At 40.5% G+C, this 12,908-nt stretch overlaps 3 protein-coding genes across 3 annotated transcripts in view; 2 read left to right on the top strand and 1 right to left on the bottom strand.

Annotated features, from left to right (window-relative positions):
- UBL3 (ubiquitin like 3) overlaps positions 1-12,908 on the top strand; it is a 177,440-nt gene that overhangs the window by 140,138 nt on the left and 24,394 nt on the right. The gene's annotated exons all lie outside the window — the stretch shown is intronic.
- On the top strand, positions 3,681-5,376 carry LOC137498864 (uncharacterized). The gene is made up of 3 exons (XM_068226532.1): positions 3,681-3,997; positions 4,104-4,251; positions 4,564-5,376. Exons 1-3 carry the CDS (start codon positions 3,681-3,683, stop codon positions 5,374-5,376), a joined length of 1,278 nt encoding a protein of 425 aa, XP_068082633.1.
- On the bottom strand, positions 5,861-6,826 carry LOC137498863 (uncharacterized). The gene is made up of 2 exons (XM_068226531.1): positions 6,548-6,826; positions 5,861-6,271 (listed from the first exon to the last, which is right to left on the bottom strand). Exons 1-2 carry the CDS (start codon positions 6,824-6,826, stop codon positions 5,861-5,863), a joined length of 690 nt encoding a protein of 229 aa, XP_068082632.1.

The following is a 12,908-nucleotide window of genomic DNA, read 5'->3' as shown; positions in this document are numbered from 1 at the left end:
GTTGTTACAATAATGCTACAAGCCCGACCGGTCAGCATTAGTGGTCATTCTTAAAAGAAGTACGTTCGCAGCGCTACTTATTGCAAATTAAAATGAGTCCAAAGTGATCACCTTTTGCCTTAAAAATGTTTTGTCAATGTCTCTTCATTGTTTGCTCTAGTAATGAAAAGTGTCGTCCATTCACTTCATTTCGGCGAGACTTCATTCTTCGGAAGTCTGGACCTCTCCATTGTTCTCTTTGGATTTGCTTAATAGGAATGGATCCCTAGTTGAAGCCTACATCACCGGCGTATAGCAGAGTGGCAGGGTGCCCTTGGTTCGAAACCCGCCATGCATGGAAGATTTTTGAAACGAAAAGTCATGATTTGGTTCCAACGTAAAACTGGAGGTCCCGGGTTTATGACCGTGTAGAATTGCAAGCTCTCTTGCTTGTTTAAAAACTATGACCGATCGAGTTGGCCGTGCGGTTAGGAGCGCAGAGCTGTGAGCTAGCATTCGGGATATAGTGGGTTCAAACCCCACTGTCGACAGCCCTGAAGATGGTTTTCAGGTGATGGGAATGGCGCTTATGAGCAATGAAACAAAACCTGAGGTCCATTTAATCACATAAGGCCTTTGGCTTCAGATGTTTGGAGTGTCACGTGCCCAAGAATACTATTGTTTTGCTTTCTTGACCGGGCTCACTGACAGCTCCTATTTGCCATTTGGCTGAGCGTTAGTCGTTTCGGACCACGGCACGTAATAAGTTGTATATATTATTTTGTTTATTTTGTCTCGTTAGTCTGTGTTTTAGTAATCCAAGTTAAGTGAATTATAAGCAGGAATTATAAGCAAGAATAAAATATTCGAAAACCTGTTTAATTTTTTAATTTACATGATTATTCTCGCTAGTTTCCCTGCACTATTCATAGAGCACTACATCTTCGTACAAAGTAGCTGTGAGTTCAATCAGTTCTACTCTTTAAGAATGTTCAGGTAGTTTCTCATTCAAGTGAAGTACTTGCAATAGTCAACAGAAGGGACACCAAAGAGAAGCACATAACACTTCAGACAACTGCGGGGTATGGCATGAAGCGATCTTAGCTTTTAGTGTGTGAAAGATAAACTTCGGTTCTGCGAAAATGGATAGGATAATACTCTAATGAACAGTAATGAGGTATTGGCTTACTTAATTTATTTGGAATAAAACCAGCAAACATGATAGAATGGTTAAAGTTTGAAGAATATCTTGATTTGTGACTGTGATTCATTGTGTAGTGATCGAAGAACCACCACCACCACCACCAGCCGAGAGAGTGGCAGCGTGGTTTGTTTTACGTAGCTGTCAGCTTACATTCGGGAGATAGTGGGTTCGAACCCCACTGTCGACAGCCCTGAGCAGTGTTTTCCGTGGTTTCCCATTTCTTCCTTAAAATCTTGCTAACCTCCGAGTTTGGTCTCATTTTCTACCTTTGTATTACTGATTTTCGAACTATCTTTTGAACGTTCGTCCTTTGCCTGCTGTACTACTCTCGACTGTTCGTCTCCAAACCGATCCCACAGGAGCAGTTGTTCGTTAACGTATGTCTGGCTGTATGGTCGAAGTTGCATGCCCTTGCTTAGTGGATGGTTCTTCCGGCCTTAAGCGGCCTGTTGGAAGGTGCTACTGTTCGTTTGGCTGTATAGGGATTGCAGCTGTGGCCAGCAGATTTATATCCCTCTCGTTTGTTCGGCACATTGAGCCATTAAGGTTAGCGTTTTAATGTATTGTAATGTATTCATACGAGCGACCCTTCTATTTGAACAAGAGCTCAGCGTGTGGAGGGATGGGACACCTGTATTGTGTAGTTAGCCTGCGGGATGCAGACACTTGCTACAGCTTCCAGAACAAACTCTTGTTGTAATGATGTAGCTAGTTAAAAATAATTCGTGCATGGAAGTGAGGCAGTCAATTCTGTATTTTCATTTAATGTAAAATACATGTTTTGAAGGTCCCTAAATATAACCTAATACGGATTGTCAACTTAAAAACCGAGCAAATTTGTTTCTTGTAACCCGTAACTTTTCATTTTAAAAATACCCACTTACATTGACCGGGAATCGAATTGTGTCCGCCATGGTGAGAAATGTCACTGGATATCGCACTCTCACGCCCTTTTCCCACTAATTTTATCTTGTGCGTAAAGTTGTCTCCAACTATTTTCTTGTTGCAACTTCTGACATTAAGTATGGTACACACCCTGACTTTATAGTTAAGTTTGATTCCCGCGAAATTCATTTGAATAAATTGAGTGTAAGACTCTTGCTATTGGCTGTACGTCGCACCGACACAGATAGGTCTTATGGCGACGATGGGATGGGAAAGGCCTAGGAGTTGGAATCGACCGTGGCCTTAAGTAAGATGCAGCCTGGTGTGAAAATGGGAAACCACGGAAAACTATCTTCAGGGCTGCCGACAGTGGAATTCGAACTCACTATCTCCCTGATGCAATTTCACAGCTACGACGATTGAACGAGTTAAGAAATGGGATACGCTTGCGTCACGTTGCCGTGGTTACTGACATTGTCGTATCTGTAGCGTGGCAAAACAGTGGACTGTAGTTCTCACTACTAGAGTGCATCGTTATCGTGGTGATTGTTGTGTTAAAGAAGAAAAGAATGAGGTTATAAGCCTCTCCTGATCCTAGTTGAATCGATGAGTTCGAAACCAGTCCTGACCTGCAAAACTAATTTTAAATAATAATAATAATAATAATAATAATAATAATAATAATAATAATAATAAATGTTGTCAAATTTCCTTATGGAAAAATCAAATGATCATAAATATGTTTGCATGTCTCTCAGTCATGGCCATCCATCAACGTTTGCTAATTTCAGAGATCGCCAAGACATAGCCTGGACGGTCGCTAGGTAGGGTAACGTTGTCTGGCCATCCATCCACACTTTAGGTCTAAGTATCGGACCCCACGTAGATTTACGTCCCTCGGCAACGGTTACATGGAAAGACAAATTTTAAGATTCTAAATGTTTGAGTAGAACACGTATATCACCGAGAGTATTTAATGTTGAATGTCTAAATTGACAGATAAAAGAGGAGGCTACGTGTTGCAAAACAATTGAAAATCTGAAACGTAGTTTTCATGAAACAGCGCTGCATGTGCTAAATATGTAATGTCACTCGAATACTCTCTGATAAGATGGCGCCTTGTTGACGCGTGCTGTCGTTGTGTATCACAGACGTATAGATTTAGACGGGCAATGAGCAGCAGGATTCTGAAGCCGGAAGCGTGCGGCCGCCGCCATCTTTCGTCACTACACTATCCCGATGCATTAATGTAAAATAGTAGCCGAGCTGAGAATATTGGACTGGAGATAATTAAAATAATTAAAAGCATATCGAAATAATAACGATAATACTGATTAATTACACCTATTAGGTCGTTTATTTTACGTTAAAAAAGAAGAAACATTGGTATATCAATTTACAAATGCTTACAAATAGACAACCCCTTAAGACCGATCTGTGGTCAGATCTGTTTCCATTCAACTCTCTTAAGCCATGAACAGACGAGGACATTTATTGTACAACAGATGGCGCCACGCGATGGTGCAACTTTTTGCTCCACTGCCTTGTATGCAATCTTGCACGGGAGCTTGTACACACGCTTACCAGTTCCGTCGCAAGTTATTGCTAGAAAATGGCTGACGCCAAAGATACGAGGACGATAGCCGCTGCAGCTGCAGTTATTATTGCCGTGATTTCTCGACGTCGAAGGAGAAGAAAGTTACGATGGTACAATAGAAGGTGGTGGACTCGACCGTGGATTCAGAGGCGTGATGAAGGTAGAGAATTGCACAGCTTATTAAATAACGAGCTACGACTTGAAGACTCAGAATCCTACAAAAATTTCTTGAGAATGGATGAAGCACAGTTTACGAAGCTTTTAAATCTGGTAGAACCCAGAATCATAAAGATGAACACCAACATGCGAGAAAGCATTTCAGCATCAAGGAGGTACGTATATGAATGTTACATGGTTCCTTAAAACACACTACCGGTACATCTTATAGGCCTATGTAACCTAAAACCGAAATATTAACACTATTTTCCCTTTCAACAGATTAGTGCTGACCTTGAGGTTCCTGGCAACTGGAGAAAGCTACAAAAGTTTGATGTATTCTTTTAGGATTTCTGCGAGTGCTATCTCAACAATAATTCCAGAAACATGTAAAGCTATATATGAAAGCCTGAAGGATGAATACTTGAAGGTAGGCCTACAGATTTAATTATTCTCATGTTATGTTGGTAGAGTTTAGCATGCTTAGTATGTACCAGGGATATATGCTATAGTATCTATATTTTTCATCAGCTTATGGCAACTATAGCCTACTGTACAGAAGGCATAATTTCTGCAACATGTAAACCAATATTTTTCAAACCAGATTCTGTCTTATTTAAACTGTGATATAAATAAATGTTTCATGCTACAGGTTGATAGCATTATTTGTTGAGTTTGTAAGCCCCATTATTATATTTATACTCTGCATTTTAACTTTCACATGGCACATTTTCTTTTTCAGATGCCATCAACAGAAAATGAGTGGCTTGAAATATCCAAGCAGTATGAAGAAATATGGAACTTTCCCAATTGCCTTGGTGCTCTTGATGGAAAACATGTTGAATTTAGGCCACCAAGGTGCATAGGTTCATACTATTTTAATTACAAAGGAGGAAATAGCATAGTGTTACTTGCTCTAGTTGATGCAGGATATAAATTTCTGTATGTAGATGTAGGATGCAATGGACGAATAAGTGATGGGGGTGTGTTGAGAAATAGTACATTACATACAATAATGGACAAAAATTTAGCCAACTTCCCTTTGTCAAAACAATTACCAGGGAGCACTGTCAAAGTTCCCTATGTGATAGTTGCAGATGATGCTTTCCCTCTACAAGAAAACATCATGAAGCCTTATAAAGGGAATCTCACTCAGCAGCAGAAAATATTTAATTATCGCTTGAGCAGGGCTAGGCGCACATCAGAAAATGCATTTGGCATACTGTGCAACAGATTTAGGATATTGTTGAAAAAAATTGAGCTTCCTGTGGAGACAGTGGAAATAATAACATTATCTGCCTGTGCACTGCATAATTTTTTATTAACTACAGGTAATAAAAGATATGTAGGACATCTAGAAGAGAGGGAAGATACAGAACAGTGTGTAGTTGTTCCTGGTGGATGGAGGAAGGAGAATCTTGTAGGATTACAGAGGGTAGGGAGGCAGAGGTCTGCAGAGGATGCTAGGAAAATAAGAGATACTTACCAAGAATATTTTAATACTACTGGTTTTGTGCCATGGCAGTGGGAGTCGATAAAGAATTGTAATTATTGACATTTCAGAAGTATATTTTGAAATACAATAAATGTGAATAAAATAAATTAAATTTAAACTATGTGGAATGTGGTGTTCCTAGAAATTTGACTAAAGTTCATAATGTTTAATTTATTGCATTAATTAAGCTGTAAATGTAAAATGTATCATAATTCATATTTTTATCTAAGTTATGCTTCTGTCATTCCATATGTAAGTGCTAGTATTTTATTTTTTAAGTTAGCTTTCACTATGTTATACTGTATGTGAAAATAATACCAGTGTGAATTACAAAAATTAACATAATAAATAGGAAAGAAAACAAGGCAAAAATGTACTATAATTCAATCTCTGCTTCTGTCATTCCACATGTATGTGATAGTATTTTAATTTGACTGTGTTGTATCTGAAAAATCATATCAGTGTGAAATTACAAGAAAGTAAAGTAAGAAAGAAAAAAAAATTGCAGTATTAAATTAAGAACATCTAAACCAGTCTTCCTTAATTACTCACACAGCCTGTGGTCTTCTTCTTGCAGATTCAATATAACATCAAATATTTCTCTCTTCCCTTGAAAGACAAGGGATTTTTTCTTTAGTTGTTTTAAAGCACTAGAAACAAACACACCAAATGCATCCAGATCAGACAGCTGCTGTTTTTCCTTTGCCACAGAGTCCAGAACTGAAGTGGCTTGTTGAAGGAGTTTGTCTTCCTCTTGCACGATTAGTTTCCTTTTCTGGCCTCTTGATATGCTCCTTTCATGTGGTGATGGTTGATTTGGTGATGATGGTGACAGTGAAGCAATTAACTGTGGTGGTAGATCACTAGATGTTGATGGAACTGGCGTCATCACTTCCCAGTCTCCAACTACAGGAACTTCATCAAGGGTTGGAACAGCTTCGCATGTAAATTCAACCTGAAATGAAGAATAACTGTTAAATGTTGGATTCATGTTTCAGTTTCCATAATTTATCATAATATAATACTAGGACATAGACAATAGAATGTTAGTATTAATTTTATGAACATTATAATGGTTTCTAGTTCAATTCAAATGTTACTAGGCCTACTGTATTGTAAAATGTTAGCATAGATACTGGTATACTCTATATATCAAATAATAATAATAATAATAATAATAATAATAATAATAATAATAAAATAACCAAGTCTTACAAATTTCCGTACTTACTCTATTGGCTGTTCCTTGGGAAGCATCGTGTGTTCTGGAGAGAGCTGCACTGCTGGTCCCTTTTCTGGGCTGGACATAGTCCTTCAAAAACATAAGTTTTTCGAAGTACCAAATTGAAGGTTTGTATACTTCGTCCATCCCAGCACCACTTGTCTTCGAATTATTAACTTTATTTAGTTCTGCCACGAACGTGGTACGTAAACTTTTCATTTTATTAATTATGTCACCATTTGTTGTCGATGGTCTAATTTCTTTTAAAGCCTCGCGCACATTATCCATAGCCACGTGTCTCGCATGTTTATTCCTTCAAAAACATAAGTTTTTCGAAGTACCAAATTGAAGGTTTGTATACTTCGTCCATCCCAGCACCACTTGTCTTCGAATTATTAACTTTATTTAGTTCTGCCACGAACGTGGTACGTAAACTTTTCATTTTATTAATTATGTCACCATTTGTTGTCGATGGTCTAATTTCTTTTAAAGCCTCGCGCACATTATCCATAGCCACGTGTCTCGCATGTTTATTGTGGTACGAGGGCGACTTGTTGTTGTAGAGGCACGATTCTCTGCTGTAGGCCTCAATCAGGACATCTATCGCGACTTTAGACCACTCCATAACAATTAAAAAGGAATAAAAATAGAAACAACTACAATTTATAGTTAATTTAATAGTTAACGATAAAAATACAGCAGAGTTACACGGTAATGTAACACACACTTCACACTTCTCACGTCAGCTCTTGCTCGAAATGGCTACCAGATGGTAAGGAATATAGCATGCTCCAATGGCATGCCATTTACAAGCAATTCCCTGGTATGCCAGTAGATGGCATGCAAGGTGAACGTACACACGGAGACATCTCGACGTGGCGCCATCTATTGTACAATAAATGTCCTCGTCTGTTCATGGCTTTACAGTATGTTTCACACGTATTTTCCAGAACGGTGATGAAATTGTGCTAATAAGGCGATAAACATGCGTGTCCATTGGGTTTAGATCTAAAGCATGTGAGGTTAACCTTGAAAACAAATTTTACCGGGCGAGTTGGCCGTGCGGTTAGGAGCGCGCGGCTGTAAGCTCGCATCCGGGTGACAGTAGGTTCGAATCCCACGGCCGCTTCCTTCCCAGTCCTAGCCCTTTTCTGTCCCATCGTCGCCATAAGACCTATCTGTGTCAGTGCGACGTAAAGCCAATAGCAAAAAAAAAAAGAAGAATCTCCTGTTCCTTTGTTCCTCTTTCTTCGTAAATAGGAAAAATCACACCCAAACACTACGCAGGTATTCGCCATTCTACCACACAGTAGTTTGCTGAAAATACACTGACTGACAGAGCAAATGCAACAGCAAGAAGGAGTGGTCAGAACTTTATGCCAATTGCAAAGTAGACTGACGTCACTGAGGTATGCTCATGATGTGAAATGCGCCGCTGTGCTGCGCACGTAGCGAACGATAAATGGGACACGGCGTTGGCGAATGGCCCACTTCGTACCGTGATTTCTCAGCCGACAGTCATTGTAGAACGTGTTGTCGTGTGCCACAGGACACGTGTATAGCTAAGAATGCCAGGCCGCCGTCAACGGAGGCATTTCCAGCAGACAGACGACTTTACGAGGGGTATGGTGATCGGGCTGAGAAGGGCAGGTTGGTCGCTTCGTCAAATCGCAGCCGATACCCATAGGGATGTGTCCACGGTGCAGCGCCTGTGGCGAAGATGGTTGGCGCAGGGACATGTGGCACGTGCGAGGGGTCCAGGCGCAGCCCGAGTGACGTCAGCACGCGAGGATCGGCGCATCCGCCGCCAAGCGGTGGCAGCCCCGCACGCCACGTCAACCGCCATTCTTCAGCATGTGCAAGACACCCCGGCTGTTCCAATATCGACCAGAACAATTTCCCGTCGATTGGTTGAAGGAGGCCTGCACTCCCGGCGTCCGCTCAGAAGACTACCATTGACTCCACAGCATAGACGTGCACGCCTGGCATGGTGCCGGGCTAGAGCGACTTGGATGAGGGAATGGTGGAACGTCGTGTTCTCCGATGAGTCACGCTTCTGTTCTGTCAGTGATAGTCACCGCAGACGAGTGTGGCGTCGGCGTGGAGAAAGGTCAAATCCGGCAGTAACTGTGGAGCGCCCTACCGCTAGACAACGCGGCATCATGGTTTGGGGCGCTATTGCGTATGATTCCACGTCACCTCTAGTGCGTATTCAAGGCACGTTAAATGCCCACCGCTACGTGCAGCATGTGCTGCGGCCGGTGGCACTCCCATACCTACAAGGGCTGCCCAATGCTCTGTTTCAGCAGGATAATGCCCGCCCACACACTGCTCGCATCTCCCAACAGGCTCTACGAGGTGTACAGATGCTTCCGTGGCCAGCGTACTCTCCGGATCTCTCACCAATCGAACACGTGTGGGATCTCATTGGACGCCGTTTGCAAACTCTGCCCCAGCCTCGTACGGACGACCAACTGCGGCAAATGGTTGACAGAGAATGGAGAACCATCCCTCAGGACACCATCCGCACTCTTATTGACTCTGTACCTCGACGTGTTTCTGCGTGCATCGCCGCTCGCGGTGGTCCTACATCCTACTGAGTCGATGCCGTGCGCATTGTGTAACCTGCATATCGGTTTGAAATAAACATCAATTATTCGTCCGTGCCGTCTCTGTTTTTTCCCCAACTTTCATCCCTTTCGAACCACTCCTTCTTGGTGTTGCATTTGCTCTGTCAGTCATTGTAAAAGTGAAATGTGCATAAAAACAACATAAACCAGAACTGCACGTAACACAGTAACATACAGTATACGTTTACAGTGGATCTGTAGTGACGTAATATGGTGGCGGCCGCAAGTTCCCAGCTTCACTAGCACCAATGCTACGAGATACAGCGCTGCCTGTCCATTTACTACATGTCTGTGTTGTGAATACATCGTGGTCACTTGCATAGAATAAAACATTTAATAATGGAAAAGACATCACTTTAATTTGAATATTGTGCCGAGCAACTCTTCCAGCACAGTGGGCAATTCATTTATTGGTCTTACTTTTACCCTGTAATAAGTTATTACTTCCGAATTCTTAAATTATGTCTCTGATTTCTTATATCGCAGATGCATGCTACACAGAGTTATTACCCATATCCCAAGTGTACCGCGCTCTATTGCATAGAATGCATTATCCACATAATATTTGTCTTTTATTTCTAATAAGCAAGTCTACGAAACCCTCGTAACTCCGCGACCTTCACAGTAGTTACATCCTACCGCCAATTGTTTTCACTCTGATTAGTGTAGAGGATGGTTGCCTTGTTGTACTTCCTCTCAATACAATAATCACCATCACCGCCAGCACACGGTTGCTAGGTTACCCTTCCGTTACACGACGGTTGAGGCGCTGGCCTTCTGGCCTTAACTCGGCAGTTTCTATCCTGGCTCAGTTCGGTAATATTTGAAGTTGCTCAAATACGCCAGCCTCGTGTCAGTAGATTTATTGGCACGTAGAACAACTCCTTTGGGACTAAATTTCGGCACCTCGGCGTCTCCGAAAGCCGTAAAAGTAGTTAGTGGGTCGTAAAGCAGAAACATTATTATTATTATTATTATTATTATTATTATTATTATTATTATTATTATTATTATTATTTCGTTACACAAATTTTCGGATGACTTCAAGCTCTTAAGATATATTTAGGGCCGATGACCTAGATGTTATGCCCCTTTAAAAATTATCAAGACTTATTAGTGTCAATAACATCAATGGAATAAGAATACTTAGGTGGAAATAGGCGTTGTTATTTAAAATACTTTTCTCTTAGTTGTAGACTTACATCATTCTTACATCACTTTTTTTTCGGCATTGTGGATGTTGTATTTTGTGCTAACTATAGAGAAATAGGTTGTTTTTTTTTATTATGGTGAAACTTGCTTTTCACTGTAAGCAAGCAATATCCCCCATTAGTGAAATGAAAATCCACAGCCTGTTTCCAGTTTCAGCCGGGTCGTGAATGAATCCCCCATCTAGCGGCGAGGGTAGGAACTGTGCCGGCTGCCGAAGCCTATCGTACTCCGCTGCGGCAATGATTAATGATTGACAGATGAAGTGAAATGATATTGAACAGTGTTGCTGGAATGAAAGTTGACAGGGAAAACCGGAGTATTCGGAGAAAAACCTGTCCCGCTGCCGCTTTGTCCAGCACAAATCTCACATAAAGTGACCGGGATTTGAACCACGAAACCCAGCGTTGATAGCCCGGCGCACTGCCGCCTGAGCCACGGAGGCTATAATATCTCCCAATAGTGGCTGCGTAATAACAATAAATATTACAAATATGGTGCATTACAACATATTCACTCGATCTTTATCAATATATTGTAACATACCACGCGTATCTCGGTTTACTGGTTGCATACCTTCAAGAAGTTTTTTTTTTTTTTCTATTTCCTTTACGTCGCACCGACACAGATAGGTCTTATGGCGACGATGGGATAGGAAAGGCCTAGGAATGGGCAGGAATCGGCCGTGGCCTTAATGAAGGTACAGCTCCAGCATTTGCCTGGTGTGAAAATAGAAAATCACGGGAAACCATCTTCAGGGCTGCCGACAGTGGGATTCGAACCCACTATCTCCCGGATGCGAACTCTTAGCGGCGCGCTCCTAACCGCACGGCCAACTCGCCCGGTCCTTTAAGTAGTAGTCAGGCGAACACTCATTCTTCCGCCTCTACGCAGTGGCAGCTGTACTAGCTCACGAGAATCTCGTGTAACGGGAATGAGTGCTCGCTCCACCACGGGATGACTCGGAACTCGCCGACAAGCTGAAGGCCGCATATGTAATGTCAAGAAATCCCACACGAGTATTTCGACACAAATCCTCCTCCTTTCATGATTATACTTGGAATTCCATTTGTAACCCTTCATCCAGAATATGTTGAATTAATGTAGTGCTAATAAATTATTTAACTGACAACATAGGGTGTAATGCCTGTTCATTTTTATATGTAGATAATACTGCACCTTTTAAATGAGGCTAACATATGAAAAGCTCAATGTGCTATGTAAACAAACATTGAACTTAGCAGCTGAATGGTTGTTTACGAATAAGCTCATTGCAAATGATGAAGAGTCGGTCAATTATATTTCATTTTAAAAATCAATGAAATTTTATCAATCAACGTGTGATTGTGAATACATTTGAGGAGCTTCTGTTCAAAACGGCGCCATTTCTGTCGTGAGAAAGTTGTAGTGAAAATTCAAGAAAAGTATAATAAAAGGCCCATGGAATATGCATCTATAGTCTGGAATCCACCATGTAATAAACGTATAACACAAATAGAAAATGTTCAAGCTAAATGTCTTAAGATATCTGTATTTCTGTATCTCTAAAACTAGTGCAAAATATGTGGCATATAGTGGTTTAATAACAAATTTTGGGATAGATAAGTTGCTTAGAAGGAGTACATTAACGAGTGTAAAATACCTACATAGAATTCTCAAGCAGATAACCGAGAGTTACTCCACCAAATAAACCTGTATGCACCGTATGGAAGTAATAGAAATAATTTAACTTTCTTTATTAAAAGATCAAACACAAATCACCATATGAATTCACTATTAAACAGAATATGTCAGTCAATTAATAAAATGCCAAACTCGGACATATTTTACGAGGAGAGTGTCTTGTTGAAGTCAGTCAGAGGGGAACTCGCACAGAGAGAAGACATGAGTAACATGAATAATTTAACCTTAGCTTAATTTAGATTAACAGTGTATATTTTAGGAGAAATTAAAATAAGTTGAAACACACACTTACCACTGTCCATGAGTATGGTATTAGGTGTCATATTTTAATTTATATTGTAAATGATTTTTAACATTAGAAATAAATGTAATGTTCTGTAAGTGGACAGAAATGCCTGTTGAACAATAAATAAAATAAATAAAATAAAACACCCATGATCGGGTATGGCACAACTTTTAAGGAATTATATCTAATCTGAATTGCACACGTCATTCGATGTAATGCATGCGGACGAAATACAGATATTTTTTTTCCTTCTAGAAGTGGAAATAGCACCTTTTCAACAGACACTCATCATTTAGATCCAAACTTGAACTGGAATGCTCACATAAAATAAACTGTGTAGAGTAGATATCTCTTGAGAACTATCAGAGATGAAGTTCGAAGTAAATGTCTTAAAAATGCTAACTTTGCGTTATTTCACAGTATTCTTCAGTACGGATTTCTACTGAGAAACTGCAGCCGGATTTATGCAATTTTACTTCTCCAGCAATGTACTGTATTAAAATCACTGTAGGCCTCTTTTTATTAAGCTCTTTGTCATGACTTTTGTGAACACAAGTATTTA

Source organism: Anabrus simplex, chromosome 3, assembly GCF_040414725.1.
Source record: "Anabrus simplex isolate iqAnaSimp1 chromosome 3, ASM4041472v1, whole genome shotgun sequence".
NCBI classification, from domain to species: domain Eukaryota; kingdom Metazoa; phylum Arthropoda; class Insecta; order Orthoptera; family Tettigoniidae; genus Anabrus; species Anabrus simplex.
The sequence above is the reverse complement of the archived record's forward strand: the minus strand, read 5'-3'. Positions and strand labels throughout refer to the sequence as shown.